This window comes from Cupressus sempervirens, chromosome 4 (genome assembly GCF_028749045.1).
Source record: "Cupressus sempervirens isolate cs-2001-9-10 chromosome 4, ASM2874904v1, whole genome shotgun sequence".
NCBI classification, from domain to species: Eukaryota; Viridiplantae; Streptophyta; class Pinopsida; order Cupressales; family Cupressaceae; genus Cupressus; species Cupressus sempervirens.
In genome coordinates, this window is record NC_143121.1 from 727522531 (window position 1) to 727550518 (window position 27988).

The following is a 27988-nucleotide window of genomic DNA, read 5'->3' on the forward strand; positions in this document are numbered from 1 at the left end:
TCAAAGCAAACTAATTCTCACTACAACATCGGAGAATGACAAATAAATCAAATGGTATAAATAAATTCAAACAACATATTTGTTAAGGTTCAGTACCCTCTTCCTCCCTCATTTAATAAAAAAATAAATATGTAAATTGTTACAGTTGGAAGAAATAGACACAAGACGGCATGGAGGCAGAAATAGTGTAAAGTCAAGGAAAAAACCAAAGAATTAATCAGTCAACACTATTGCTCGGTATATATATCTCACGTGTTCTTCTCAAGCTAGTTCTGGGGGTATTATTAGGTGGAGGAGAAGAAGAAGTTATGTTTAGCTCTTCTTGTTCTGAGGAAGGATTGTAAGGCTTGAAATTCGCCATTGTAGAGAGCTCTTCCATAGCCTCTGTGACATGTTCAAGCCTCGCTACAATCTCCACCACCAACCATGCAAACGTAGCCAATGGAAGAGCCTCTGCAAATTGAACACTCTCTCTCCATGCTATTCCTTTCTCTGTCTCCTTCATACCACTTTCTCCATGCCATGACATTAATCTTCTCACTCTCTTCCCACATTTAACGTTATCTCCTTCTTTACTACTTTCATTCTCAGGGACTTTCTCCATAGGTAGTCTTGTTTTATGCAGGGTAACCTGCAGATCCTTCAATGCAAGTCTCAGTTCCTTCATGGTTGACTCCCAATCGCATTTTCTCATATGTTGAATGCTTCTTGACAGTTCTCCTAGTAATTTCGCTGCTCCATGACCAACCTTTGTGAATGGCTCCTTCAATGCTGAATGAAGGTAACGTGGGGTCTGCAATGTATTCAAATTAAGTTGAAATGATACTTGGAAATGTGGACCAGGTCGTTAAGGTTTGATTTCTAGATGAAAAGTGTTAAATAGTGAAAATTGACTTACTTTCTTAAGCTTAATTTTCTTTGTAATATATGATGTTCAAGAATATTTCTAAAGATGTATATGTATGTACCTCTATCTCAGATCGGAGACATCCATGCAAGGCTACAATAGAATAAGCCAAATAACGAAGCTTCACTCCAATTTTCACGTACTGCTTCCATGGGTGCCGGTATCAAAATCGACCATGCCTCGGCTCCCAGCTAGCAAATGTGGCCTGCAATTCAAACCCATTTGTTTGACATGTACAATTAGTACTTGATAGTAGAAGCAAAAAAGGAAAAGAAAGAGGAAGCGTTTGGTATACTTTAGGGTCTATTTGGCTGTTGGCATTAGCAAATGTTGTATTTGTTTTATATATAGAATTTGTCAATTGTTAGATTTGTTAATTCTGAATTAGGTTTTGTTGAGCAGAAAAAATTTAAATTTAAATTTATATTAATTTTGATTTTAGTTCTGTTTGGCAAATCCAATTTCACCTAATTTCACCTTTTGAATTGGACAACAAATTCTCATTTCACCCTAAAGTAAGAATTCAAAACTCATGTTCCAATTTAGATTTGACACATCCAAACGGAAGATTAATTTCTTCATTTTTATTAGAATGCGTTCCTACAATTCAAACAAACAGGCCAGAATTTGATTTGTTCTTTCCAACCGTAGAGATTTATAGTAAGAATATATGTTTACTTACCAAAGAATCGTTGGTGGCCTTTGAGTCTAACACAGGCTTGTATCCGCTGTATATGGGATCTTCCGATTCATCTTCAACCTTTTCGTTTTGGCTTCCACTAAAATATTCATCGATGCATCCTGTATCACATTACACTATATAAAAGTAAACACCCTTTTTATGCAGGTGATAACGTTATATTTTTCTTACAATTGAGAAACATTTAATGAACCTCTTTTGGTTTGGTCCGGTTCCACTTTGCCTACCTTGCATAGATTCCATGAGGCCTTGCAATTTCGTGACAGTCGAACTGTGAAGATCCTCACCAGCCCAGATGGGGAAAAGGAAGAGGCTTACAACCAGGAACACTCCACATCCAATGAGTACGGTGGTGAGGCGTTCATATGCCATGCGTGATATATTGTACACTCGATATCCAGATACTGTTATCATGCTGAATGTCAGCAGGAATATCACAACTCCATAATCAAAATTTATCTTGATAAAAGGGAAGAAGAGAGCATACGTGGCAGCTGCGCCTGCAAAAATGAATTTAATGGTCAGTCAAAATATCGAGAAAAAAGAGTTTCAAGATCTTGGCTTAAACATCACATACTACCAACATCACATACTACCAACTGATTTCTAGACTAAAAGTACTAAATAGTAGCAAGTTGATTACCTATGATGAACAAAGAAGATCCAACTACAATGGCCTGTCCTTGCGTTACTTGCTCTGATAGGTAACAAACAAGAAAGGCTAGAGACCCAGCCACCACGGTTCCGATCCCTCTGTTTAGTCCTTTGCCCATGGTTGCCCCTGTTTGAGCAAAAACACCCAGTGAGTCATGCTAATGTTACAAACAATTTGTCAGCCAATCTAAATTGTAAAACAGGGAGAGGAGAAGATTGCCTTAATCGTTTTCCATTTCGTTAGGATTTTGTAATGAGTATGAAAAAACAACTATTCTCTGATATTGTTATCAGAATTCAAATTTTTTTTTTGTTGAATTAATTCAAGTTTCATGAGTAGTGGTTTACAAAAACTTTTCTCTTATCAGAACAGATAGAACACTTAGTAGTTATTGTATTTAGGTGACGTTTATAAAGGTGAAGCACTATGACTTTTTGGGAGGTCACCCATTCCTGTACTACTCTAGTTCGAACACGCTTAACTACAAAGTAGATTTAACCATGAAGATAACTCCATAGTTAAGTGCACTCTAATGTTGGGATGGGTGACCTCCTAAGAAGTCCTAGTACTTCACCTCTATGAACATCTCCTCTATGAGCATCAATACTAAGTGTTCCATTTGTTCTTGTGAACAATCTTAGTAAACAGTAATTTCTTCCCATGTCAAGTGCTGGTAAACCATATTTGCATGTTCGATGATTTTGCTATCAAGTTTCACCAAAGTCATCTCCCCATTTCACTAGAGTTGAAACTGTTGTTATCTTTTGTTATTACAGAGACATGTATGCAGTTTATAATGTTAATCATAGCACATCTGGAGTCTCTCAGTTTAGTCTAGTTCATCAATAGTTAGTTTCTTGAGTTTACAGTAGAATGCTTTAGTTTGTATTTTCTTCATGAGAAATCTAGAAATGTCTAAAGACTTCTATATATATGATTGATTGTAATGACCTCTAATTAAGGCATCGAATAAAAAGATAATTTGATATCTGCTGTAGCAGATCCATGTGCATTTATTTATGTGCATATTGTGTTCTCTGTTTTTCTTGTTTTTCAGATTATCAAGAAATGGGGTCTTGTGAGCCACTAATACAACACGAGTCAATGAGTTTCACTAAAAAAAAATTACACAATTGAGTCAATAAGTTTCACTCAAAAAAACTATACAATTGAATTCTAATAGCAAAATTACATACTGTAGTCAAAATTCTCTAATATTTTAAATGCAAACATAAGGTTTCCCTAAAAAAGACGGCTAAATGATTTCGACTCAAAAATAATGATACAATGGAGTTACAAATGCAAATGCAAGAGTGAATTCCCTATAAACATTTGACAACAATGCGAACATAATAAAGATAAGAACAAAACAACACAACTTATATCGTTAACTACCAATGTGTACAAGAAAAAATTAATCCATACCTGCAGAAAATTCCAGAACGACAACAACTGTCATGACTGCCCAAATTGCATTATCTCCAACTCCCACTCCTTGGAATAATGGATCCCAAAGACACACAAGAGAAACTACTGACAATGCTAGTCCAACTTTCATGGCGTGTATAATCCTTCTCGGATCTTCTACTCCCACATCCCATGTCTTTCTGCACCACCCCATTATAACCCCTTTTATACTCAACCCAATTCTTCTTAACAGTCCCCCATTTTGCTGATCAGAAGTGATATTAACTCTGCATTCTGCGCTTGCAACAGCCGCCATTACCCAGTCAATTCAAAGCAAAACCTGAAAAAATAGAGATGGTTGACAAAATAATTCGATTTTTTTACTCTTTCTGCTGCATTCGATTTTTTTGATGCAAGAAAAAACACAGAAACGAATCTGAAAATAGTAAAATGAACTACAATCATGAATCTCTGGTAAACTGATATTGTCAAACCATTTAGATTTCACATTGTTAATATTTACCAAGTCGCCCTTGAAAGCAGATCCACTGATTCTAACTTATAATGCTTCTCGGTCCGAATTGTTGCAGAAATTCTAACAAGAAATGAGAGAGAGGGAAAAAAATTGCATCCCTGAACTCTAATGTCCAAAACAGAAATCAGAAGAACAGCAGCCTAGCCAAAAACTTGGAGGGCCTTCATGAAATCAATTGAAATATATCAGATTTTATAATTTTGAGGATCCACCTAAAAATTGAATATACCCTCACCAGTGAGAATACTGTTCTTTATTTTATAGATAAATATATAGAATATTAACAGAAATGCGAGGTGGCAATTATTTTTCAAGGAGCAAAGATTTTATTTGGAAAGCTTAGGAAAATGAAATAAAACCTCCACGAGATGATCTGAACAGTCAAAAGTGAGTGACACTTACGAGGTCCAGATAATTATATTCATCGCAAATTTTCAAATTCGCTGTGTGTTTTTCTTCGAACTTGCCGGCCAATCGGCACATATGGGTAAGAAACAAAAGAAAATGACACCTAAAAATCTTCCACGTTTCAGAAAGTACAAATTATTAGTTCCTGCCGGAGGCAGGTAACTTACACTCGTTATATTCCAATTTTTTTATTTGACTGAATTGACTATTCAATGATAATAAAACATTAAATATTACTAAAGCAAAACTATATAGATGATAATTGATTATTATTTTTTCACAATTTTAAAATAAGATTATTAATTGGTTAAAACAATGAGAAAAAACATTTTTCCCTATGGAAAATTAAAAAAAACTAACATCATAACAATAGAAACGTTCTAGAAATTTACGTCGAATGTTCCGAAAGTTCTAAATGTTCTTTCTAGATAAGGTTTGACCCATTTACAGATGGTTGTACATTTTTGTCTATCTATTGATTTCTTAGACAAGGGAAAAAACAGGGAGGCAGAAAGTGGAGAAAGCAACAACTAGGTTATGACCCCTAACTCTTCTTAAATAATTTGCAATGGGCCAGTGCTGCTAGAGGCCCTTGTCATCATCATCATTTCTTCATTCTGTGGCTACTCCAGTTAGCACAATGGATGCTCTTTTCACCAAACATGCTGTCTATAACTTAAGTTCCTTTTTCCTCAATGGATTAGTTAGCATCAAGGAGCTCTCTATTGTGTAGCATAGAAATTAACCATAAAAGTTGATGCATATATTGGTTTTCTTAGTTAATTTGAAGCTTGACAATACAAATATGACTCAAAACTCACTTAGTTGTGGATGAACAACTACTTCTAGTAGGACTTAGCTTGTGGTGGGGATGATTTTCTAGGTAGAGAGACACAATGATGAGGAGAAGACAAGAATAAAGTCTATCTTCACTATGAGATGGAAAGAATAAATTGGAGAAAACTACAACAATGCCATGAGATGAATGACGTAAACATCAAACACAAGCAACACCTTACAGGTTGCATCCATTCATTTATGACAAGCACATAGAGATCTACCCTTTCACCACACGTGCCATCTCTATTTGCAGCCAATTCCTGCACTTGACCACAAGTAAAGTATGGTACATTCTTCCTACCTATTCTTCAACATGTGCTGGTCTGTTCACATGAAGAATACACAAGCAGGAGACATGATGTCTCAAAATATCTTCCAGGCGGCAGTTCAACAACCTGTGCCCTGGCTACAAAGATCTCGTTACAATATAAAATTTAAAACATTGGGACTCCACACAAAGATTAAACAATAATAATAATAATAAAAGCAATTGCAGGAAAACTAGAGTTTTTTAATCTCCTATTTCATTCCACAGAACATGAACAATATCATTCAACTTCTTTCTTAGTCTTCTTCCCACCAGAAAAGAAAAGAAATAATACCTCTAGCCATCGATTTTGGAGAGAATTTATAAACAATGATAAACAGTTAAAAACTATTTTGGGCAACCACCAAACCCATAAAGGTTTTATTCAATCCTTTACTAAAGTGATAACAAAACATTAAAATATGCCCTAAAATAACAAAACATTAAAAATATGCCCTAAAATAAAAAAACATTAAAATACCCCCCATAAACAATATGGAAACATTATTCTTGTGCCAAGCACTTGTAGTTGCTCCTGCAACATACTCCAAGATACTGCAATAGCCTTCTCAGATATAAACACCCATGTTTTGGCTACACTTGGTATGGGCATGGAAAATCTCATGAGAAAGGATGATAACCTAGGCACAAATAATAACTGATCCATGACATCTACTTCCCCTCTCAAGAGGCCTAAGGAGGATAACCTAGGCACAAAGATTAAATTACATTATAAATCAGTTTGGTTGGATCTCCTCTACTTGAAATTTAAGCTCTTGTATCTGAAATCTGATTGAATCAATTTTGTGTACCATGGCGTCTCTTGGTAGCGGCGAATGCAGAACTAACATCAGTATGTCTAATGAAGAAATTATCTACAATGAGTCTCGAAACGAGGGATTTCTAAGAAAATTTTTGTTAAATATAAGCAATGTTTTGATGGGGTGGTGTAGAAACATAATGGATGTTGGAATAGAGGATCCCAGAAGGATTACACATGCTATAAAAGTTGGGTTGGCATTGTCATCAGTTTTGCTGTTATTTCTGTGGGATCGATTATTCCGCAGGGTGGGATTTGGTAACCATGCAATTTGGGCAGTCATGACTGTCGTTGTCGTTCTCGAATTCTCTGCGGGTATGAGTTAGTTTAATTTAATTTACCCCTTGTTCGATTGTTTCTAACACAACCATCTTTTTCACCCTAATCGACTAACATTTAGAATGGCTGTTGTTGCTGCTTGAGCAGGGGCTACCATGAAGAAAGGCCTCAACAGAGGAATTGGAACCACGGTGGCTACATTTCTTGCCTTCCTCATTTGCCACGTGTCAGAGAAGGTAGTGCGAGGAAAGGCGTTTGTAGTGGGATCTTCCCTCTTCATCGTGGGTGTGTTTTTGTGCTCTCTTGGAATCACCTTGTTGCATTCACCAAATCTCAATTAGTACTCCACGACACTCATTTTGCAGGAGCGGCTACCACGTATGCCCGTTTCTTTCCTTCCCTCAAGAATAAATTTGACTATGCAGTGCTTATATTCCTGCTCACATTCAACATGATAACGGTCTCTGGATATCGAGTGGAGAATATATCACGCATGGCATACGAACGCTTCGCCACCATACTCATCGGATGTGGAGTGTGTTTGGTTGTAAGTCTGCTCATCTTCCCCGCCTGGGCTGGTGAGGATCTTCATAATTCCACTGTCAGGAAGTTACAAGGCTTGGGGAAATCTTTGCAGGGAAAGAAAACTGAACGCAAACAATTGAGGTTAAAAATCCTTGTTTTGATTGTGATGAAAACGTAACGTTTTCTTTAGCGTAAAATGTGTGTTTTTCGCAATGGGCTGTTACAGATGAACTACTAGTACGCTTTGATTCGTGTGGCTTGTTATCAGCTCGATAGATTAACTTGTTAAAATATCCGACTAATGTAATGGGCATGATATATTTGATGCCAGGCTGCGTGGATGAATATTTTAGCGGATGCCGTACTGATGAGAAGGTGGAAGATGAGTCAGAAGATATCATACACAGAGGATACAAGTCTGTGCTGGACTCAAAGGCTACCGACGATTCTTTGGTAAATCGAAAAAATATATAGTTATTAGAAGAAACTAATTAAGTGGTAGCCATGACAACTTTTGACATTAAAGAATGTTAAATGGATCATCTGAAAGCAGTGATTGTACATGTTAATTGCAGGAGGCATTTGCTAGGTGGGAGCGAAGGCATGGTCTATTTCAATGCTGACATCCATCGAAGCAGTATGTGAAAATTGGAGTGAAGCTTCGTTATCTGGCTTATCCTATTGTGGCCTTGCATAGATGCGTTCGATTTGAAATCGAGGTATATTCATATGCATTTCCTCATTTGGTATCATTACCTTAAATTTACAAATTATCTTCAATGCATGCACTATAGCTAATGAATTTTTGTGTTACATACTTTTCAGGCCCCTCATTCCTTTCGTTCACCATTAAAGAAGCCATGCACCAACGTCGCCCACAAAGCAGCCAAATTACTGGCAGAGCTGTCAAGCTGCATTGAACAAATGAGAATATACAACTTTGAGCCAATATTGGAAGAAGTTCAACATGCACTGGAGGATCTTCAAGTTTCCTTGAATTCTCAACCAAAGCTCTTACTGCATTCAACAACAAGAACGACGAGTCAGAAAATCATACTTGAGAATGAAAATAGAGAAGAGGAGGTAAGGTGGGCGACAAGAAGAAGATCATGGCATGGAGAAAGTAGTGACGAGAAGAGGTTAATGCTAAGACACGGCGTTGAATTTGGAGAAGCACTTCCATTGGCTACGTTTGCGTGGTTGGTGGCAGAGATTGTAGCGAGGCTTGAGCACGTGGTACACGCCGTGTAAGAGCTCGCGGCAATGGCGAAATTCAAGCCTCACAATCCTTCGACGTTGGATCAGGAGGCTTTAATCATAACTAGTGCTACTTCTCCCCGTAGATATATCCAGAGACCCAGTCTTGCAAGAACGCCAGAAAGATGTGTACATATCAACAATGTCGACTGATTTTTCCCTTCAATTAACACTCTAATACAGGAGTCAATTTTTAGCATCATACACAAAGGGAAAAATTAAGCTTGCCAAAAACAAAGTCAAATGCTATGGTTGCATTATTAAATTTTATGTATTAATGATTTACACTAGTCTCATTTTTTCCTCTCTCACAATTGTCATATCATCTTGCTGACACCATGAGCTACTCCTAATCCCAATCTTTCTGAGAGGAGCACATATCTTAACTTCACTATGCATGTCTAATCGAATAATATTATAATTTTACCAAATAATCAATTTAAAAATGATATACACTATTATGACATTGGTAAATTTTTGAAAACTTTTTAAAGACTAGTTGTTACACCTACTTCCAATCTTGTTTGAGCAGATGTCAAATAACATTTTTAATTTTCACTTATTTCTAATTTACTAATATCAATCTATAATACCTTCTATTCTTATTTATTATTATAATTATAATCTCATCACATACTTTTATATCATGATTATTCTTTATTTGTTTCCACTATCTATATCTACATCTCTATAACTCTTGATATTACCTCTTCGAGACCACTACCTCTTATGTTCCAAATATCAAATATATGTTTATTCATGACCAAAAATATTTTTAGTAATGATTAAGTAAGTCATTGTTAATGTGTATGCCAATGATTTCATGTGTTCAAAAGAAAAAAAAAAGAAGAAGATTTGAAATGTTGAAAAGTGTCATAGTTTTTTTTGAAACTTATAAGAAATTGAATAGGTTCCTCCACAAGGAAATTCATGACAAAATGAAAGACATAATTATTATTTTTAATTATAATAATCTCTTTGAGTAAAATATTATTTTTATTTTAATACATTTGTAATTGATTAACGTTTCATGTAAAATAACATTTTTCTCAATATTATTTTCTAAGTCTTCAAACCTCATTTTTATAATACTAAATCTTATATTAATTAATTAATTTAAATCTATTGAAGGCTTTATAAATTAAAATTTAATTTTAATACCTAGAATTACATTATTAGGACTTTTGTTAGGGTCAGTTTTTTATTGGGACAAGGGTTAAAGTAAGGATTTAAGGGTTAGGGTGAGCATTAGGGTTTGACATTTAGGATTAGGATCATGGTTTAACATTCATAACAAGGTATTAGGGTTAACCATTTAGGCTTAGGGTTTATCTTAAGATTTAGGATTCAAGGTTAGTCGTTTACATTTTGTGTGAGGGTTCAACATTTATGGTTATTATTACGTTGAGTGTTATGGTATGGGTATGCATCATAGTTAAGCTTGGGATTTATATTAAGGTTAGGTTTAAGAGTTAGAGCTAGGATTTAGAATTAGGGTTGTATATTTAGACTTGATGATTGGCAATTAGGATTAGGGTTTAACATAAGGATTGGATAATGGTTTAAGGTTTATCATTTAGGATTATAGTTTGGATTTAGATTTAGGGTTTAGTTTTTTGGATTATGATGTGGTAATTGGGATTAGGATTGGAGTTTATTATTTAGGGTGTAGCATTTAGAACTAGGATTACAATTAAGGCTTATAATTTAAGATTTATTTAGTAATTTATGGAAATAGGATATGATATTACATCATGGTTAGTATTATAGTTATGAGTAGAGTTTGAATTACGATAGAATTTGGGTTAAAGTTCAACATTTAGGATTATGATTCAATAATAAGGGCTATGATTAGTGTTTGATAATAGTGATTAGGACTTATGATTTAGGATCATAATTTAGGGTGGGATTAGGATTAGGCTTTAGCAAATGGGATTTGGGGTTGGAGAGACTTAGACTTAGGTTAAGGTTAAATATATAATTTAAAAAAAAATATATTAATCATAAACCTAACTACAATTGAACTATAATACAAATTCTCACCATAAAATTTAATGAAAAATATTAATCCTTATGCTTACATAAATTTCACCTTTGATTGTAAGCGTAATAAAAAATCATAACCCTAATTTATTTAATATTCTCACAACAATTATTGTTTGGGTGTTTGAGATCAGAGTTAAAATTTAGGTTTTTGTATTTAGATCATAGTATGCATTATGGTTCTAATTAGGTACACATAATAGTAAATTTTAGTGTCAAGGTTAGTGTTTATAATTATGATCAACACTTAGATTTTACCATTAGGATTATAGTTAGAATTATTTTTAGGTTTACTATATTTAATAAAATTAAAATAATTGAGAACACTATCCACCTCATGTATACAATTATGTAATGTGTCTTATTTTTTTTTCTCTATAATGACATTGTGCATAAGTTAAATTTTGTGTAATGTGTTTTCTTAGTTTTTATTTTTGGTATTTTCCTTAAATTTGGGCTTACTTATTAGAGTTTAATTCCACTACACTTCCCTCACACGTGTTTATAAACTTCCTCCAATTAATCACTAAGTTGTGTTAAAACTAAATTAAATTTTATCTACTTCAAAAAGTTGTAGAACATATATATTATCCTTTTACTTCTTTTTAATATTTATCCTAGAAATAATGAAAATGATTAATATGTATTTTTAACTATCATATAGTATTCCTATTTTTTTTTAATAATTAGATATCTGAATCATACACTGTCTACTCTAAATACTTATTTGAAGTACTTTGTTACCAATTTTAGGGACCACCTCAAATTGGTCGAGCTATATAGTTGTCAACTAAATGAAAAGTACATGTTTTCATTTCAAAAATTTCACAAAAATTGATAAAGTTATACTCATTCTTACTTTTGATCTAATTTTTTTAATAATAAGATAAAGGATAAACTACATACATAGCATAAAAAACTTGAAGTACAACATCAAAATAATGATTACTATCAATCATGTAAGAATATTAAATTTGAAACCAAGCCATGTAATCTCATGAGTGAATCAAAAAATAAATAGTGACAAGTTACAATGCTTATCATATACAAAAAAACATCTTGCTGATAACAAAGAATTAACAAAATGATATAGTTTCACATGAAGGACTAGTCCAATGCACCAAAATTAATGTTGCTAGTTTTTTCTTTATTTTTCTCAAAAGTACCGATAAGAGGATCTACACCTTGAGGAGGGTAAGTGGTAGTCTCCCAACTTGGGCCTACCTTGTCCCACTTCAGTTGGATGGCCCCATTCGCTTTCTAGATATCAATGACTCTCTTTAGTGAGCTATCTTAAAGCTTCACATTCTTCCTAATTTAGAATGTTTGAATAAATGTCAAAAAAATGGACCAGTTGTATACCATCCTTGTATACAATCATTATTCCCTCATTAATGTAGACCATGAAGTGGTCCTTGAGGAACCCTAGAACCATAGATACTTGTGACATGATGTTGAAGAAGGTGATTTTAAGCATAAACCTAGTAAGTTCCCTCTTGATATTTTGGAAGACTTCATCATTCCTCTTTTTTTGAAGATACAAAATCACTTCAGTAGATAGAAAAAAACTAGAACTGATTAAGCACATTGTCAAATTTATCTACATGACTAGCAAAGACTAGTAAATGGAGTCAACAAAAGGTAAATCGTGCGTGAAAGCATTGAAAAGAAGGGAAGCAGAACATTTTTACTTTAGAGCATTCAAGATTTGATGGATTTATTTTAAGCCCCAAAATGGAAGCGTTTTCACATAATGTTCATTTGAATTTTAAATGAAGTGTCCATCGCACTGGATTAGTTTTTAATAGTTGCCATTCAAGAGTGGATTTTCTTAATTAGACTATCCAAACATTCCAATGAAAAACATTATAATATTTAGACATGCATTCCATGAAAAAGAAAGAATGGTTCATTTTTAAGCTTTTAAACACGAGTTTTCAAGCAATCATTATAAGAAACTTGCAAAAAATTGTTAGTATTTTGCTCCCACAAATACTTGCAACAAAAAAAGATTATAAGTTTGCCATTGGTTGGTCAATCTAGCAAACTCATGGGTTTAAACTGCGATCCTGCAATGCAAGATCGAAGCTAAAAGGTAGCGGGATTGGAGTTAAAAAAAATTGGTGAAACTACGAAAAAATGGGTCGTGAGAAGAAAGTAACAGGGCAATCTTGCAAAATGATGATCGCATGGGTTTATGGGGACACTTTCCCACTGTCAAATTTATCTGTGGGTTCGATAGAGGAGGAAAAAAAGTGGGGTATAATGATTGAATAAATAGGTGAAACATTCCTATAGGTTTTTACAACGATCCTGTTGGTAAAAATTGGCGTTCCCATGGGAATAGGGTCAGTGGGAATGACAACTCGAATGTTTTTAATGGCACGTAGTGGTGGGGTTTAGGGCAAAGGGTGATTTCTCCTACACCAGGTTGTGTTCCCATGGGTTTAGGATCACGATCTCACAATTCTGGGTTTGCAATTTTGTGGTTGCAGGATTGCGAACCAAGGGTGCTAAAATATTGGTGAAACTAGAATTTGATTTTATGGTTGGGAGCATAATTCTTGGCAAGGGAATTTGGTGCCTTCAAAAAATGTTAGAAGAACACCTACATGCGTAAAAGATACAAAATGTTAGTTTGGTTAGTTCAAACATGAATAAGCAAAAGTGTGATTATAGTGACTCGAATGCGGACTCCCATTGGGTGTGCCAAAATGTATAACCTAATCTAGTAGTGTAATATTGAATACTAACTAGTAAAAGCATTCACAAAAGTAAATAACTAAAAACTTATAGTAAGACGAGGTTACTACCAAAAGGAAGGAAAACAAAGAATGGTAAGCTCCTTGGGTGTAACCTATTATGACGTAGATATGTCCCTGATGGATAGGGGATGTATGCTGATGATGTACTCAAGCTTCCAATGGGTGGGGGTTTTTACCAAGTGTGTAGATGGGTGAGAGTTTCAACAATGGAGGTGTGGATGTATTTCAGCATTATGATGGTGTAAAATGGCTATGATGTAGTAGTCACTGGGGCATTATAAGTTTTCATAAAAGTGGATTGATAGATTCTGAGAGGGAAGGGCTTTATTTATAGGCTAAGGGGTAGTGAAATGGAGGGTCAAGATGCAAGGATGGAAGAATGGTGAGGAAGGGCTATGATGATTTCAAAGGGAAGCACATGGATTGTGCTTGTTTAGAGCCAATAGGGAAGTGACACTTGTCACAAGGAGGATCAGTGTGAGGGGATGGGATAATGGTTGGTCAAAGGGAGTAACGAGGGAGGATGAGTGTGTAAGAGGGATGTAAGAGGTATTTAATGGCATGCAAGAGGTATTAATGGTATGTAAGAGCCATAAATGCTCTTGGATAGGGATGGAAGAGGATAAGGGAGACTTTTTGACTTTAGCTTGGGTTAGCAAGTCTCAACCCTTGCTTAAAGTTGTGCACATGTTTAGGAGGGGTATTAAACTTAGTTTAGAAAGGGGATTAGGGGGCAAGTGGTTTAGCTTTGGTGGGATGGGTTAGTTAGGTGGCCAAGTAAGGTTAGTATGGGTGGATGAGTTGGATTAGGGGTAAAGGTTGGGTTTAGGGATATTTTTAGGGGTTTGGATAATTTATTTAATAAAATGGGGGATGTGGGATTAAATTAAAGAGGTTTGAGGATTTATTTAATTTAATAGAGGAATATGGATTTAATTGATAGATTGATTTTGGGTTATCATTTGATTTTATCAATTGGACTATAGTCAAATAAATAAATAAATAAACTAGGGGATGAAGACTAATTAATTAAATAGTAAATATTTAATTCGTAACATCCTAGGAGACTACTAAATAAGATTACCTAGTGATGTAAATAGATTTAGGTGTCTACAGAATTTACTTTTGAATTGGGGATGGATCCTATGAATTTTCTAAGAAAGTTGATGCATAACCCAAACGATATTTCTCGCCCAAACTTGACTCAAGCATTTTTTGTGCAAAAAAAATGGGGAAGAAGCAAGAGCAATGAATACTAAAAAATCCCTCAGCTTCAAACCCGACATCATACTATACTCATATTTGAATGAAAAATGATTGCACCTGTGAAAAAGGACTTAGGGATTTTTATGACCACAGTGAGACTAGAAACATTAAAAAAAATTGACTGCTGGGAAAACAAAGGGGCCTTAAACATGACAATCGACCCTTCATTAATTGATTTCAAAAAGTAACTCAAAATTATAACGTGGTAAAGGTTTTTAAGAGTTTCACCTAGGGTTTTATACTTAGGAAACTTTAATGGACATGGAAACAAGTAGAAATCCCACCCTATCAACAAAGTTTGAGCATTTTATGATACAAATATTAGATTTTGCAATTTACTAGAATAAGGGCCAACACCCACAACTACTATTTCACCCTTTTAAATAATTTATGTTTAAGAAATGAGTTTTCTTTCCTTTCTGTCAGCTCTTCTCTCTCACTCATAGTATCAAGGCTCATAGAGAGAATCCACATAAACCCATTTTGTGCCAAGGCTTCATGGTTTTAATTTATGATTACATAGTGGAAAAATGTGAAATTAAACCTTGCGAGGTCATTGGTGTTTAGTAAGGATAAAAGCTTGAAATTCCCTTCTAGCAATAAAGGTAAGGGAAAAGGAATCATGGAAGAGTTGGGTGATATTAAGAGTGAAATGAGTAAGAGGAAGAAGAAAAATATCGGTTAAAAGGATACAAAAATAGAGTTAGAAGGTGAAGTGAGGAGGATGGAAAGATATTGAATATGGTGGATGATGGCGATAGTGAGTATTTTGGTGGTTCGATGGACAAAATATACAAGCCTCTCAATAATTGTCCTTCCCCTATTTCATCCCATTCTCATGACAACCAAGGCCTTCCTTAGAATGACATGGCAAAGGAGGAAAAAGTGATTAATCAAGAGGAGAATGATGAGAATTTTGATAAAGAGACTCTCGATCTTGACAAATTTGTGGATAATGTGAATCATGATGTGCACAGTTCACTGAATGCCTCAACCCAAAAAGGGGATCAATAAAGATGTTGAAAGTCAAAGAAAGAATTCCAATAGAAAGAACATTCATATAACTAATATGGTGGACACGGATGAGGTTAATTTGAAGCTTTTGGAAGATGAGCTTAAGGATCTTAGTGTTGAACCTTCCTTGGGTGTTTTGTAGATAGTCAAGGCAATTTCCTTGAACACATTTTGTATGGAGAACTAGTCATTCAATGCTATTAAACTCTTGAATATCAATTATAGGGCCCTAAATGCTAAGATGGATGAAATCTTAGGTAAATGCAAGATTGCGTAGAGAAAGAGAATTATAGGGAATCCATTAAAAAGAACAATGTTATTCTAGCATTGATAGAAAGAATTGAGAATCTAGAAAATACAATGAATGCGAGGATTAAAAGTTTTCAGCATATTTTGGAAGCTACCATTGAATGTCATAACAAGACACAAGGTAAAGTGGATCAAAAATTGAAGAATCCACTTGTTCTAGAATTAGAGGACCCAAAGTGTTCGAATATATTCCACCAATATAAATTTTGGTGGAGGGGGGGGGGGTTGGGTGGGTGTTGAATTAGTATTTTGTGTGACAAAAGGAAAGCCTCTTGCTCATATTGTATCCCAAGAAGGAGTGATGATTTATCTAGGCAGAGTTAAAGTCATTCAACAATTAAGTCTTTCATTGAGTAAAACTAGAGTAAAGTCCTTCTTTGGTCAAGTAAATTTCTTGAGGAGATTTATGCCTGACTTCTCTAAAATAATTAAATGTATAGTTGATATGATAAAAGAAAATACAACTTTAAAATGGACTGATGTTGGGAAAAGACTTTTGAAGATATCAAGAGTTCCATTGCCAAAGCCGATGTTCTTGTCCATCCTAACTACACTAAAGAATCAATTATTTACCGTTATTCCATAGAACATACTATGTCAACTATATTGATGAAAGAGAATAAAGAAAGAATACAAGCTCAAATTGCTTTCATGAGTATACCATTGAAGAATCAAGAATTGATATACTCATAGATGGAAAAACATGTATATGCAATGGTGAGAGCCCTTAAATTTTTTAGGTTTTATGTGCTACATTCTCATTCAATAATATATGTGCCAGATCCTACAACAAAAAGTATTCTGATGGAACAAGAGGTTGGTTGTAATAATATAGGAGTACGGATCGAAAAAGTCCAAGAATATGATATAGAAATTAAGCCAACCAAACTTGTAGGAAGTAATACACTTTGTAAAGCATTGGTAGAGGATCAACAATTCAAAGAAGAAGATTCTCCAAAAGTTCTAATGGTAAGCCTTTAGGATCCTTGGTTCTCAAACATTACTTATTTTATGATATATGGTGAATTCCTTGATGGATTGATTACTAAGAAAAGAAGGGATCTAAAAATAAAAATCTTGAAGTATGTGATTCATGATGATGTCTTGTACAAGAAAGCAATTGATGGAACATTTGTGAGATGTGTGGATAAAGAGAAATAGGTAAAATTTTTGACATCTTTTCATAATGAAGCATCTGGACGACACTTTTATTCTACTGTTACTGCATTAAAAATTTTGAGGTGAGGTTATTATTGGCCTTACATGTATAAAGATGCATGTAAGTGGGTGGTTACTTGTGAGAAATGAAAGATGTTTGCTGGTAAACCTCAGCTTGCTATTCTACCTCTTAGGCCAATGGTAGTTAAAGCTTCTTTCCATGAATGGGGTTTATATTTTATAGGTCCACTTAATCCTCCTTCTAGTCAAGGACACTATTACATACTAATTGCCACAAATTATTTTAGTAAATGGGTTGAAGTAAAGCCAATGAAGAAGAATTCATCAGAAGTAGTATGTGAAATCCTTAAAGAGCATATATTTATTAGGTTTGGAGTTCCTATAAAATTTATAATGGATAATACATCTTACTTTTCCTCTTTATAAATTATTGGATTTTACTATGATAATGGTATTCAAGTTGGACATTCCTCTGACTATTTCCCTTAAGGAAATGGGCATGGTGAGTCTGGTAATAAGAATCTGATTAATATTTTAAAGAAATTGCTCTCAAATAATCAAAAAAATGGGCATAAGAAGATTCATGATGCTTTATGGGTTGATAGGACCACACCTAAAAGGGCTATTGTTACCTAGAAGGGCTATTGGTATTTCACCTTTTCAATTAATCTATGGAGTGGAAGCTAATTTGCCACTAACCTTAGAGCTTTCTACATGTAAACTAAAGACTATGATTAAAGAGGATGATTTAAAAGACGGATTAGAGAAGAGGATCTTGTAACTTACCAAATTGCAAGAGGAAAGAGAAGAGATGGTTGATAAAATCACTAAACACTAGGGAAGAATCAAAAGGCTGTTTGATAGAAGAACAAGGCCTAGAAAATTTATGGAAGGTGATTTGGTGTTGCTATGGGATAAGAGACATGAGCCAAGAGGTATGCACTCGAAGTTTTAGTCTTTGTGGAAACGACCACTTTAGATCATTTAAGTGAATAAGAATAATTATTTCAAATTGGAATATCCCACCAGAGAAGCCCTACCATGTTGTTATAATGAGAAGGATTTGACGTTGTATCAAATGCAAAAGTGAAAGTAGACTAGGTATCATGCAGTTTGCTTTAGCTTAGTTGCTTGCTTTCTTAGGTAGTTTTTTGTCATTTTCCTAGTTTAGTTTTTTTTTTTTTTTTGTTTTGTTTTTAAGTTTTCACCTTTTGTGCAAAACAAAGATTGCTAGATTTCCTTCAACCATTATCATGCCTAAATACCCAGCCAGAGTCAGCTGTTGCCCAAGTTTCAGTTCATATCTTTTTGCCTCAGGGTTTTGGAGTCAAGTTAGGTATCAATGTTTCAAGTCTAGGTCTATATTTCCCATAGGATTATCTATCTTCTCATCATTCCTTCAAATGAGCTAACCGAATGCAGAGAATCATATGAACAATGCATCAATTCAAAGCTTGGTGATTAGGGTTTGAGAGGTTTCATGTGTCATCTCGATGAGAAGAAGGTCTATACCTTCTATTGATTTGTTCCTAACCATGATAAACACAAAGATTCAACATTATGTTATGGTTTCCATGAAAGACATTGCAGATAAGAAAGATCAGTGAGCAGAAGAAGTAGTTCATGCAGAAGAAAAGATTCAGAACCCTTCTAGAGTCAAAATATGAAGATAAGAAAATATGCATCATCGATTTAGTACATGAATGGTTCATATGCAATCATAATAAGCTACATGGTGGAGAAAATTCAAATGAATGAAAGAATGCACACTATTGGCCAGTTGACAAGTCAAATGGTTTAGAAGATCAAATCCAGATCATCGATAAAGACCAGATCAATGGATGAAGTTTTAATGATGGAAATATGATCATTCAATGATCTATCTTATTCATTGTCAGATCAAAAGAACATCTACACTCGTCACTATATAATTATGAAAAGATGAACATGCTTTAATCATTACAAAAAAGCGACAGAAAGACATGTGTCCTATGGGCCATTACATTTCACGAAGCAAAACTAGGTCAATGTTAGATCCTCCAAGTAATAAAATAGTTCCAACTATTCACCATGGTGTACCTAGTTGGAAAGTGGACCCGCATCATAAAGAAAATAGAGAATTAATATCTTTTATTTTTGTCATCAGATCAAAAGAGAGATCAACGCTCATTGTTATGTCGCTATAAAAAGTTACAAGGAAAATAATCATAGTGACATAATGATTGAAAGATACGTGTACACGGAGGGACTCATGGAGGAAGTTTTAAAGAAAATTTATAATGTTTTCATCATGATCGTTAATTTAAGATCGATGGTTAGTGTTCAAAAATGCAATGACCATTGGAATATGAAATACACAGGTTTGGCGCAAAATAGTAGACTATGAAGAATTAACAATTTTCTACAAGTTTTTCTGAGATTGCATGAAATTGAATAGTCATTTCCTATTTTCATAAACACCATGGATTTAGAATCATTGATGGGGAAGACACCACATATTCATATGACTAGATAACTTCACATTTTATTTCCTTTTCTATTTTGTGACTGTTGCTCTGCTAAACTAAAGGATATCCAAAAACTATAAACGTAAGCTCATTTGATGATATAAAGGTTGCCAAACTTGATGGTGAATTGGTCTATAATTTCATTTATCCTTTTTTCTTGTCATGTTTTATTGCCCATGCATAGATTAGTTCTGCATTAAGAGTTGAAAGAAAATGATATGTGGCTCTGTGGTTAACATATGGATTCTATTTCATTTTGGTAACTATAGTGAAGGTGATTCCATTTACTTTCTTTATATATGGTCTTTCTTCTCCTCTTATTAATTTCCTCTAATATTAGATAGGTTCATTGGGAAATGAAAGATAAATGTGTATGAATCTATTAGTTATTGGTTGGATTCCATTTCATTCAAGGCTGGTAGTGAGAGCAATTCCATTTTCCCTCATATGCATATCTCTTCATTCCTCTTCTACATTTTGATGGTTAATCTACATTTAGAATAGAAGTAAGAGTTAGAAATATTAAGATAATCTACTATAGTCATTCCATTGAGAGTGATAGGTTATTCAAATCTATTTTGCCTAAATTTTTTGTGCCTACAAACAATTTGGTTATCTTTTACCACGCTCAAGTTAAGAGCTTATAATGTCAAAACCTCTGATCTCATAAAAAAATAATTCATTGCATATCATTCCAAATCATAGGGAATTAAACCTAATCATTCAGAGGGTAATGATAGAATACATATACTAACCCATTTGTTGGTAAACATGCTTTTGTCTCTCCAAGCATTGGGTATCAAAGAGTTAGGATTTTAAAATCTAATAGGAGAGAAAATTGTTAACCAATAGTATTTAAAAAGTAAATTAATCTAATATATCTTGTAAATGGATGAGATCATATTATGTTAGATTTAATCTTGTAGAAATTGTAGGATATGTGCCCAATGATTTTGTTGAGAGGGAAATATGAACTTTTAAGTAATTCTTGCAAGAAACACTATATCAAGAACTAAAATTTTTGTAAGACATGCACAACATGAACTTTTAGAAAATCCTTTAAATACTTCAAGGAAAATATAGTTTCAAGTTTAAAGCTAGATCATGTCATTGATAAAATAGGATCATTAGAATTATCCATACATCTTCAAAATATGACTTGGGCAATAGTACATTCATGAGACTAACTACTTTCTTAATAGCAACATACATAATTGTCATTGCTTCATTCAAAAGCACAATAAACATTGACAATGCCTAAGGTGTACACTCATTTTCAGGATACATTAACAATAATATAGATAATATCAATTCATGCATTATATAAAGTACATAACAAATGAGTTTCTAATTTGAGCCACTCATTCATTTTTAGAATATAATCTGTTATTAATTTAAAATTACTTAACACCTATTTTAATAGAACATTTGTAGGAACTAGAAAACCATTCAAAGGAGAAACAATATGAAATATTTCCTAAATTTCTTGTGCACATCATTTGTTTATGTTCAATATTTATTTTCAAGCTACAGATGCAACATAGTTCTATATTCTTTGTCTATGACTCGTTAGATGAACACTCAAACACATACATTACTTTAAGAAACTTTACAATTTATGAATATGTCACCATTACTAAATGTTCAAAATTTTTGATGTACAATTTGACTCAACACTTACCCCAAAACCCACCACACTAGAGGCAAGAACTTTGGCGCTTGCACCCCTTGTTAAGATCTATCATATTCAATACTAGTATATAATAATAATATATGATGGTTAAGTTTTGGTGGTGTTCAATTTAATAGTGGTATTGTATGAAAGTTAAGTTTTTGTGTGGTATTCTCCTTACTAAGTATCAAACTCTAATAAATAAAATAGACCTATTTTTTTCAAAAATATTATTATTATTAATATTAGGCTTTACATCTAATCTTAATTGAAAAAGTGTCAAAAATTTATACAGATATAATTGAATGTGAATCATTAATTCAATTTGTTAGATTTAATTTTATAATTAGAAATTGAATAATATCTTGATTGTAATGCAAAGAATGTTAGAAAAGTTATAGATTTTTAGAAACACTATTAAAATAACTCAAATTTAGTCATTCTGATAAGTCAGCCTGGAAGGTGACACAACTTTGTACTTTCACCCGCTACGTCCAAGTCTAAAGAAAGTGAGGAGAAAGGGAAACATGCAAGGGAAAAATAGAAAACTAGGAGGTTCCAGTGCATCAATGATGATGAGGAGGAAAATGCTACTAAGTCCCCCCTGATGATGGAGGAAGTTTAGCCATTATAAAGGTATATCTCATGTTTCAACTAGTTTCAGTTTGGACAATCTGGATCTCACAGGTTGTCCAACCTAGCCACCCATATAAAAAGTTGTGAGATCTAGCTTGTCCAAACTGAAACTAGCCAAAACATGAGATATATCTTTATCTTGAGAAACTTCCTGCATCTTTAGGGGGGATTTAGTAACATTTTCCTCCTCCTCATTATCGATGTACTAGAACCTTCTAGCTTTTTTGTTTTTTCCTTGCATGTTTCTCTATCTCCTCACTTACTTTAGAATTAGAGTTAGAATCTAGTTCTTTTAGGCTCTCATTATTTTTCACTCTTTTTTTCTTATTAAGGTTTGAGACATCTCTATGGGAATGTCTCCCACCCCTAGTTAATTAATTTCATCCTAACCTCACCTACATCTACACCCTGAAATGTCTAAAATAACATAATTGAAAGTTCTAGTATTACATCAGAGAAATGTGGACATGTGGAAGAAAAGCAAGAGGGAATAAAAGATAGCCCGGAAGAGATAGACTGGGATTTTGTGTCTAAGGGGATTGGAAAAAAAGGAACCCATGATGCTAAGTAGGAGAAAAAATCTAAGAGGAACTTCTATATTGAGGAACAACAGGGTATACTCCAAGATACTGCAAAAGCCTTCTGAGATATAAACACCCATGTTTTGGCTACACTTGGTATGGGCATGGAAAATCTCATGAGAAAGGATGATAACCTAGGCACAAATGATAACTCATCCATGACATCTACTTCCCCTCTCAAGAGGCCTAAGGAGGACCCCCTTATTTCCCCTCCCCCTAAGAAACCCCCTGTCGAACCCTTGACCCCTTTTACTTGTCCCATGCAACCCCTTGTTCAAGACCCCGACCCACCCACCAATTTGGATCAAAGTAGTTTCAAATAGGTTGAAGCTAAATTGAGGACATTGTGGACAAAGATGAAAAAGAAAAAGAACTTGCTAATTTATTTGAATATGAGGTTCACCACTTTGGTGGATTTTTTGTGTAAAGTTTATGCATTTTGTAGTAACCATTCTTTAGCTTCTTCAGTCAGGGAAGATGGGAGGTAAGGTGGAGGAAGATGAGGAAAGCACCTAAAGACTCTATAGGTTCCAATTAAATGACATGTTGAATGTGCGACAAGGGAAACCAACCCCCTGATGAGAAGAAAGAATGACTACTTGGCCTCATTTTGTGTTAATTTTTTAATATTGTTATCATGCTTAAAATTTGATCTTGTGTGGCCAATATGGAAATTTTTATATGAACTTTAATGTTGGTAGCCTGATTAGTTTTCTTGTTGGTAACTTGTATGACACTATAGACTATAATGGTTTTGATAGTAGATTGAAAAATTCTTGTAGGTACTTAATTTTTTATGATAATGGGTAGCTAATTTGTTGTTTATGATTTGGGTCGGTGAGCCATCCGTTAGGTGATAGTGTTTCCTTCACTATGGTTGTTCTTACTAGGCTAGTCACCCATTTTGGACTGCTAATGTTATACATAATAAATGTGACATCAAATATGAAACTCCTTTAGGCACATAATAATATTTGATGGTAAGGGGATGATTGCCTTCTTAGGCATAATAAATCATATAACGCCTTCAAATTAATCGCATGAAGTTGGACTATATTATCTTGGATTGTTAATAGTATATTCAACTATTATTTAGATTAATTTAGACTAAAGTAATTATTTTAAGATTTAAACTGAAAATTTATTTTAATTATGTATTTATATTTTTATAAAATTTTAATAAAAAAATTCAAATACTATATCTCGAAGTAGTACAAAAATAATCAAAATCTATGATCTAGCTATTGGGTGCGTATATTATTTATAGATTTAATTTTGCAAGGTTTTTGCACAAACTATCTCATCCAATATTAGAAATGGGAAATATGACAAGACAAATGATAGATCATGAAATTTGATATTGAACACCTAGGAAAAAAATCATCCAATAAAATCTAAAAGTAATAGATATTACTCTTTAAAGAGTCTTGTAATCAAGAATCTATCACTTGATAATTATTAAATCTAAAGTCCCTTACTTTATCCCACTTTATAAGCCATTATTGGCTTACATGGTAGAATAAAGTCTATTATCCATCATACATAAAGTAAGAAAAAAGAAAAAGAAATCATACAATTTTATTTAAATTTCGAAAAGAACAATCCATAGAATGGAATTTAAAATTTAAAATTAATATATATTCTTTTTTAGAAAAAATGACAGTATAAAATCTCCCTATAATAACTTTCAACGAAAGACGTTTAAATTTTATAAGACTATATATTTGCATATAAAAATAATTTATTTATTTATTTTTATAATAGCCTTTTCTATTAATAATTAATAATCTAAGAATACAATTCACCAAAAAAGAACCGGAGATACAAGATCACCCACCTAGAATTCAAAATTATTATCTCCGTGACAATGAAAATAAAGTAACTCAATCATCTCCCTCTCCCTCTCTGTGACAAGTATTATCTCTGCCATTAGTAAAACATGAAATGCAAAGGCCGATTCATTCGAGAAGCCGAGTTTTTTTCTCTTCCATCTTGTAAGGCAACCGCAAGAAGAAATGAACGGTTTGCTCGATCCTCAGAATTTATAAGATCTGCTTCCTTAATACAATTGAGCTCATTTATAAGGTGCTCCAAGATTTTAGCCAGGGTGTTCTTCTTTGGAGTTTATGAGGTCTTGTGTAACTGTTCAGACCAAGATTAAATTACATTATAAATCAGTTTGGCTGGATCTCCTCTACTTGAAATTCAAGCTCTTGTATCTGAAATTTTATTGAATCGATTTTGTGGACCATGGCGTCCCTTGGCAGCAGCAAATGTAGAACTAACATCAGTACGTCTAATGAAGAAATTAGCTACAATGAGTCTTGAAACGGGGGATTTCTAAGAAAAAATTGGTTAAATATAAGCAATGTTTTGATGGGGTGGTGTAGAAACATAATGGATGTTGGAATAGAGGATCCCAGAAGGATTACGCATGCTATAAAAGTTGGGTTGGCATTGTCATCAGTTTTGCTATTATTTCTATGGGATCGATTATTCTGCAGGGTGGGATTTGGTAACCATGCAATTTGGGCAGTCATGACTGTCGTTGTCGTTCTCGAATTCTCTGCGGGTATGAGTTAGTTTAATTTAATTTACCCCTTGTTCGATTGTTTCTAACGCAACCATCTTTTTCACCCTAATCGACTAACATTTAGAATGGCTATTATTGCTGCTTGAGCAGGGGCTACCATGAAGAAAGGCCTCAACAGAGGAATTGGAACCATGGTGGCTGCATTTCTTGCCTTCCTCGTTTGCCACGTGTCAGAGAAGGTAGTGCGAGGAAAGGCATTTGTAGTGGGATCTTCCCTCTTCATCGAGGGTGAGTTTTTGTGCTCTCTTGGAATCACCTTGTTGCATTCACCAAATCTCAATTAGTACTCCATGACACTCATTTTGCAGGAGTGGCTACCACGTATGCCCGTTTCTTTCCTTCCCTCAAGAATAAATTTGGCTATGCAGTACTTATATTCCTGCTCACATTCAGTATGATAACGGTCTCTGGATATCGAGTGGAGAATATATCATGCATGGCATACGAACGCTTCGCCACCATACTCATCGGATGTGGAGTGTGTTTAGTTGTAAGTTTTCTCATCTTCCCCGCCAAGGCTGGCGAGGATCTTCACAATTCCACTATCAGGAAGTTACAAGGCTTGGGGAAATCTCTGCAGGGTAAGAAAACCGAACAAAAACAATTGAGGTTAAAAATCCTTGTTTTGATTGTGATGAAAACGTAATGTTTTCTTCAGCGTAAAATGTGTGTTTTTCGCAATGGGCTGTTACAGATGAACTACTAGTACGCTTTGATTGGTGTGGCTTGTTATCAGCTCAGTAGATTAACTTGTTAAAATATCCGACTCATGTAATTGGCATGATATATTTGATGCCAAGATGCGTGGATGAATATTTCAGCGGATGCCGTACTGATGAGAAGGTGGAAGATGAGTCAGAAGATATCATACACAGAGGATACAAGTCTGTGCTGGACTCAAAGGCTACCGACAATTCTTTGGTAAATTGAAAAAATATTTAGTTATTAGAAGAAACTAATTAAGTGGTAGCCATGACAACTTTTGACATTAAAGAATGTTAAATGGATCGTCTGAAAGCAGTGATTGTACATGTTAATTGCAGGAGGCATTTGCTAGGTGGGAGCCAAGGCATGGTCTATTTTGATGCCGAAATCCATGGAAGCAGTATGTGAAAATTGGAGTGAAGCTTCATTATCTGGCTTATCCTATTGTGTCCTTGCACGGATGCCTTCGATCTGAAATTGAGGTATATTCGTATGCATTTCCTCATTTGGTATCATTACCTTAAATTTACAAATTATCTTCAATGCATGCACTATAGCTGATGAATTTTTTTTTTGCATACATTTCAGGCCCCTCATTCCTTTCATTCACCATGGAAGAAGCCATGCACCAATGTCGCCCAGAAAGCAGCCAAATTACTGGCAGAGCTGTCAAGCTGCATTGAGCAAATGAAAATATACGACTTCGAGCCAATATTGGAAGAAGGTCAACATGCACTGGAGGATCTTCAAGTTTCCTTGAATTCTCAACCAAAGCTCTTACTGCATTCAACAACAAGAACGCCGAGTTAGAAAATCGTACTTGAGAATGAAAATAGAGAAGAGGAGGTAAGGTGGGCAACGAGAAGAAGATCATGGCATGGAGAAAGTAGTGACGAGAAGAGGTTAATGCTGAGACACGACGTTGAATTTGGAGAAGCACTTCCATTGGCTACGTTTGCGTGGTTGGTGGCGGAGATTGTAGAGAGGCTTGAGCACGTAGTACATGCCGTGGAAGAGCTCGCGGCAATGAAAAAATTCAAGCCTCACAATCCTTCGACGTTGGATCAGGAGGCTTTAATCATAACTAGTGCTGCTTCTCCCCGTAGTTATATCCAGAGACCCGGTCTTGCAAGAATGCCGGAAAGATGTGTACATATCAACAATGTCGACTGATTTTTCCTTTCAATTCACACTCTAATAAAGGAGTCAATTTTTAACATCATACACTAAGGAAAAAATTAAGCTTGCCAAAAACAAAGTCGAATGCTATGGTTGCATTATTAAATTTTATGTATTAATGATTTACACTAGTCTCATTTTTGTCTCTCTCACAATTGTCATATCATCTTGCTGACACCATGAGCTACTCCTAATCCCAATCTTTCTGAGAGGAGCGCATATCTTAACTTCACTATGCATGTCTAATCAAATAATATTATAATTATACCAAATAATCAATTTAAAAACGATATACACTATTATGACATTGGTAAATTTTTGTAAAATTTTTAAGGACTAGTTGTTACACCTACTTCCAATCTTGTTTGAGCAGATGTCAAATAATATTTTTAATTTTCACTTCTTTCTAATTTACCAATATAAATCTATAATACCTTCTATTCTTATTTGCAAAAAAGATGCCTCTTACTATCAAATTGAAAAGCCTTGAAAATTGCTTCTAAAGTTGAGTTTAGAAAATCCCCAATTTAATAAACTTCAGAATAGATTCTTCATTGTGAGACCTACACTCATTACACTTGTAAAATTAAAATCCCCACCTCAAGAAATTTTTGATGGTATATAATACTTGTAGGCCTGGACATTATCTGCACTATAGAACTACACTGTTGTGAAAAATTCCCTTTGCTAGAAAATGAGAATTTCCCTTTATTGTTAGTAAAAATGAATCCTTTGTAAAAATGTGATAAGCCTCTTAAAGCACAAGTCATTTTTATTAGTTATCTCCCAACCAATAAAATCTCATATCTTAACCTCCTTATCTCATTGGTCACTTTCTTTAATGGGCCCCACATCATTTCTTTTTAATATTTTGCTATATCCTTGTGGGTTCATGTTAA

The 27988-nt window shown here is 34.2% G+C and overlaps 1 protein-coding gene and 2 pseudogenes across 1 annotated transcript; 2 read left to right on the plus strand and 1 right to left on the minus strand.

The window, feature by feature from the left end:
* Positions 1-217: 217 nt before the first annotated feature.
* On the minus strand, positions 218-3985 carry LOC149563347 (aluminum-activated malate transporter 14-like; annotated as a pseudogene).
* Positions 3986-6572: 2587 nt separating this feature from the next.
* On the plus strand, positions 6573-8793 carry LOC149563348 (aluminum-activated malate transporter 14-like; annotated as a pseudogene).
* Positions 8794-25009: 16216 nt separating this feature from the next.
* LOC149563349 (aluminum-activated malate transporter 12-like) lies at positions 25010-27083 on the plus strand. The gene is made up of 8 exons (XM_089828123.1): positions 25010-25184; positions 25296-25433; positions 25514-25786; positions 25900-25924; positions 26027-26126; positions 26312-26392; positions 26499-26660; positions 26721-27083. The coding sequence occupies exons 1-8, from the start codon at positions 25010-25012 to the stop codon at positions 27081-27083; spliced, it is 1317 nt and encodes a 438-aa protein (XP_089684249.1).
* The last annotated feature ends 905 nt before the right edge of the window (positions 27084-27988 follow it).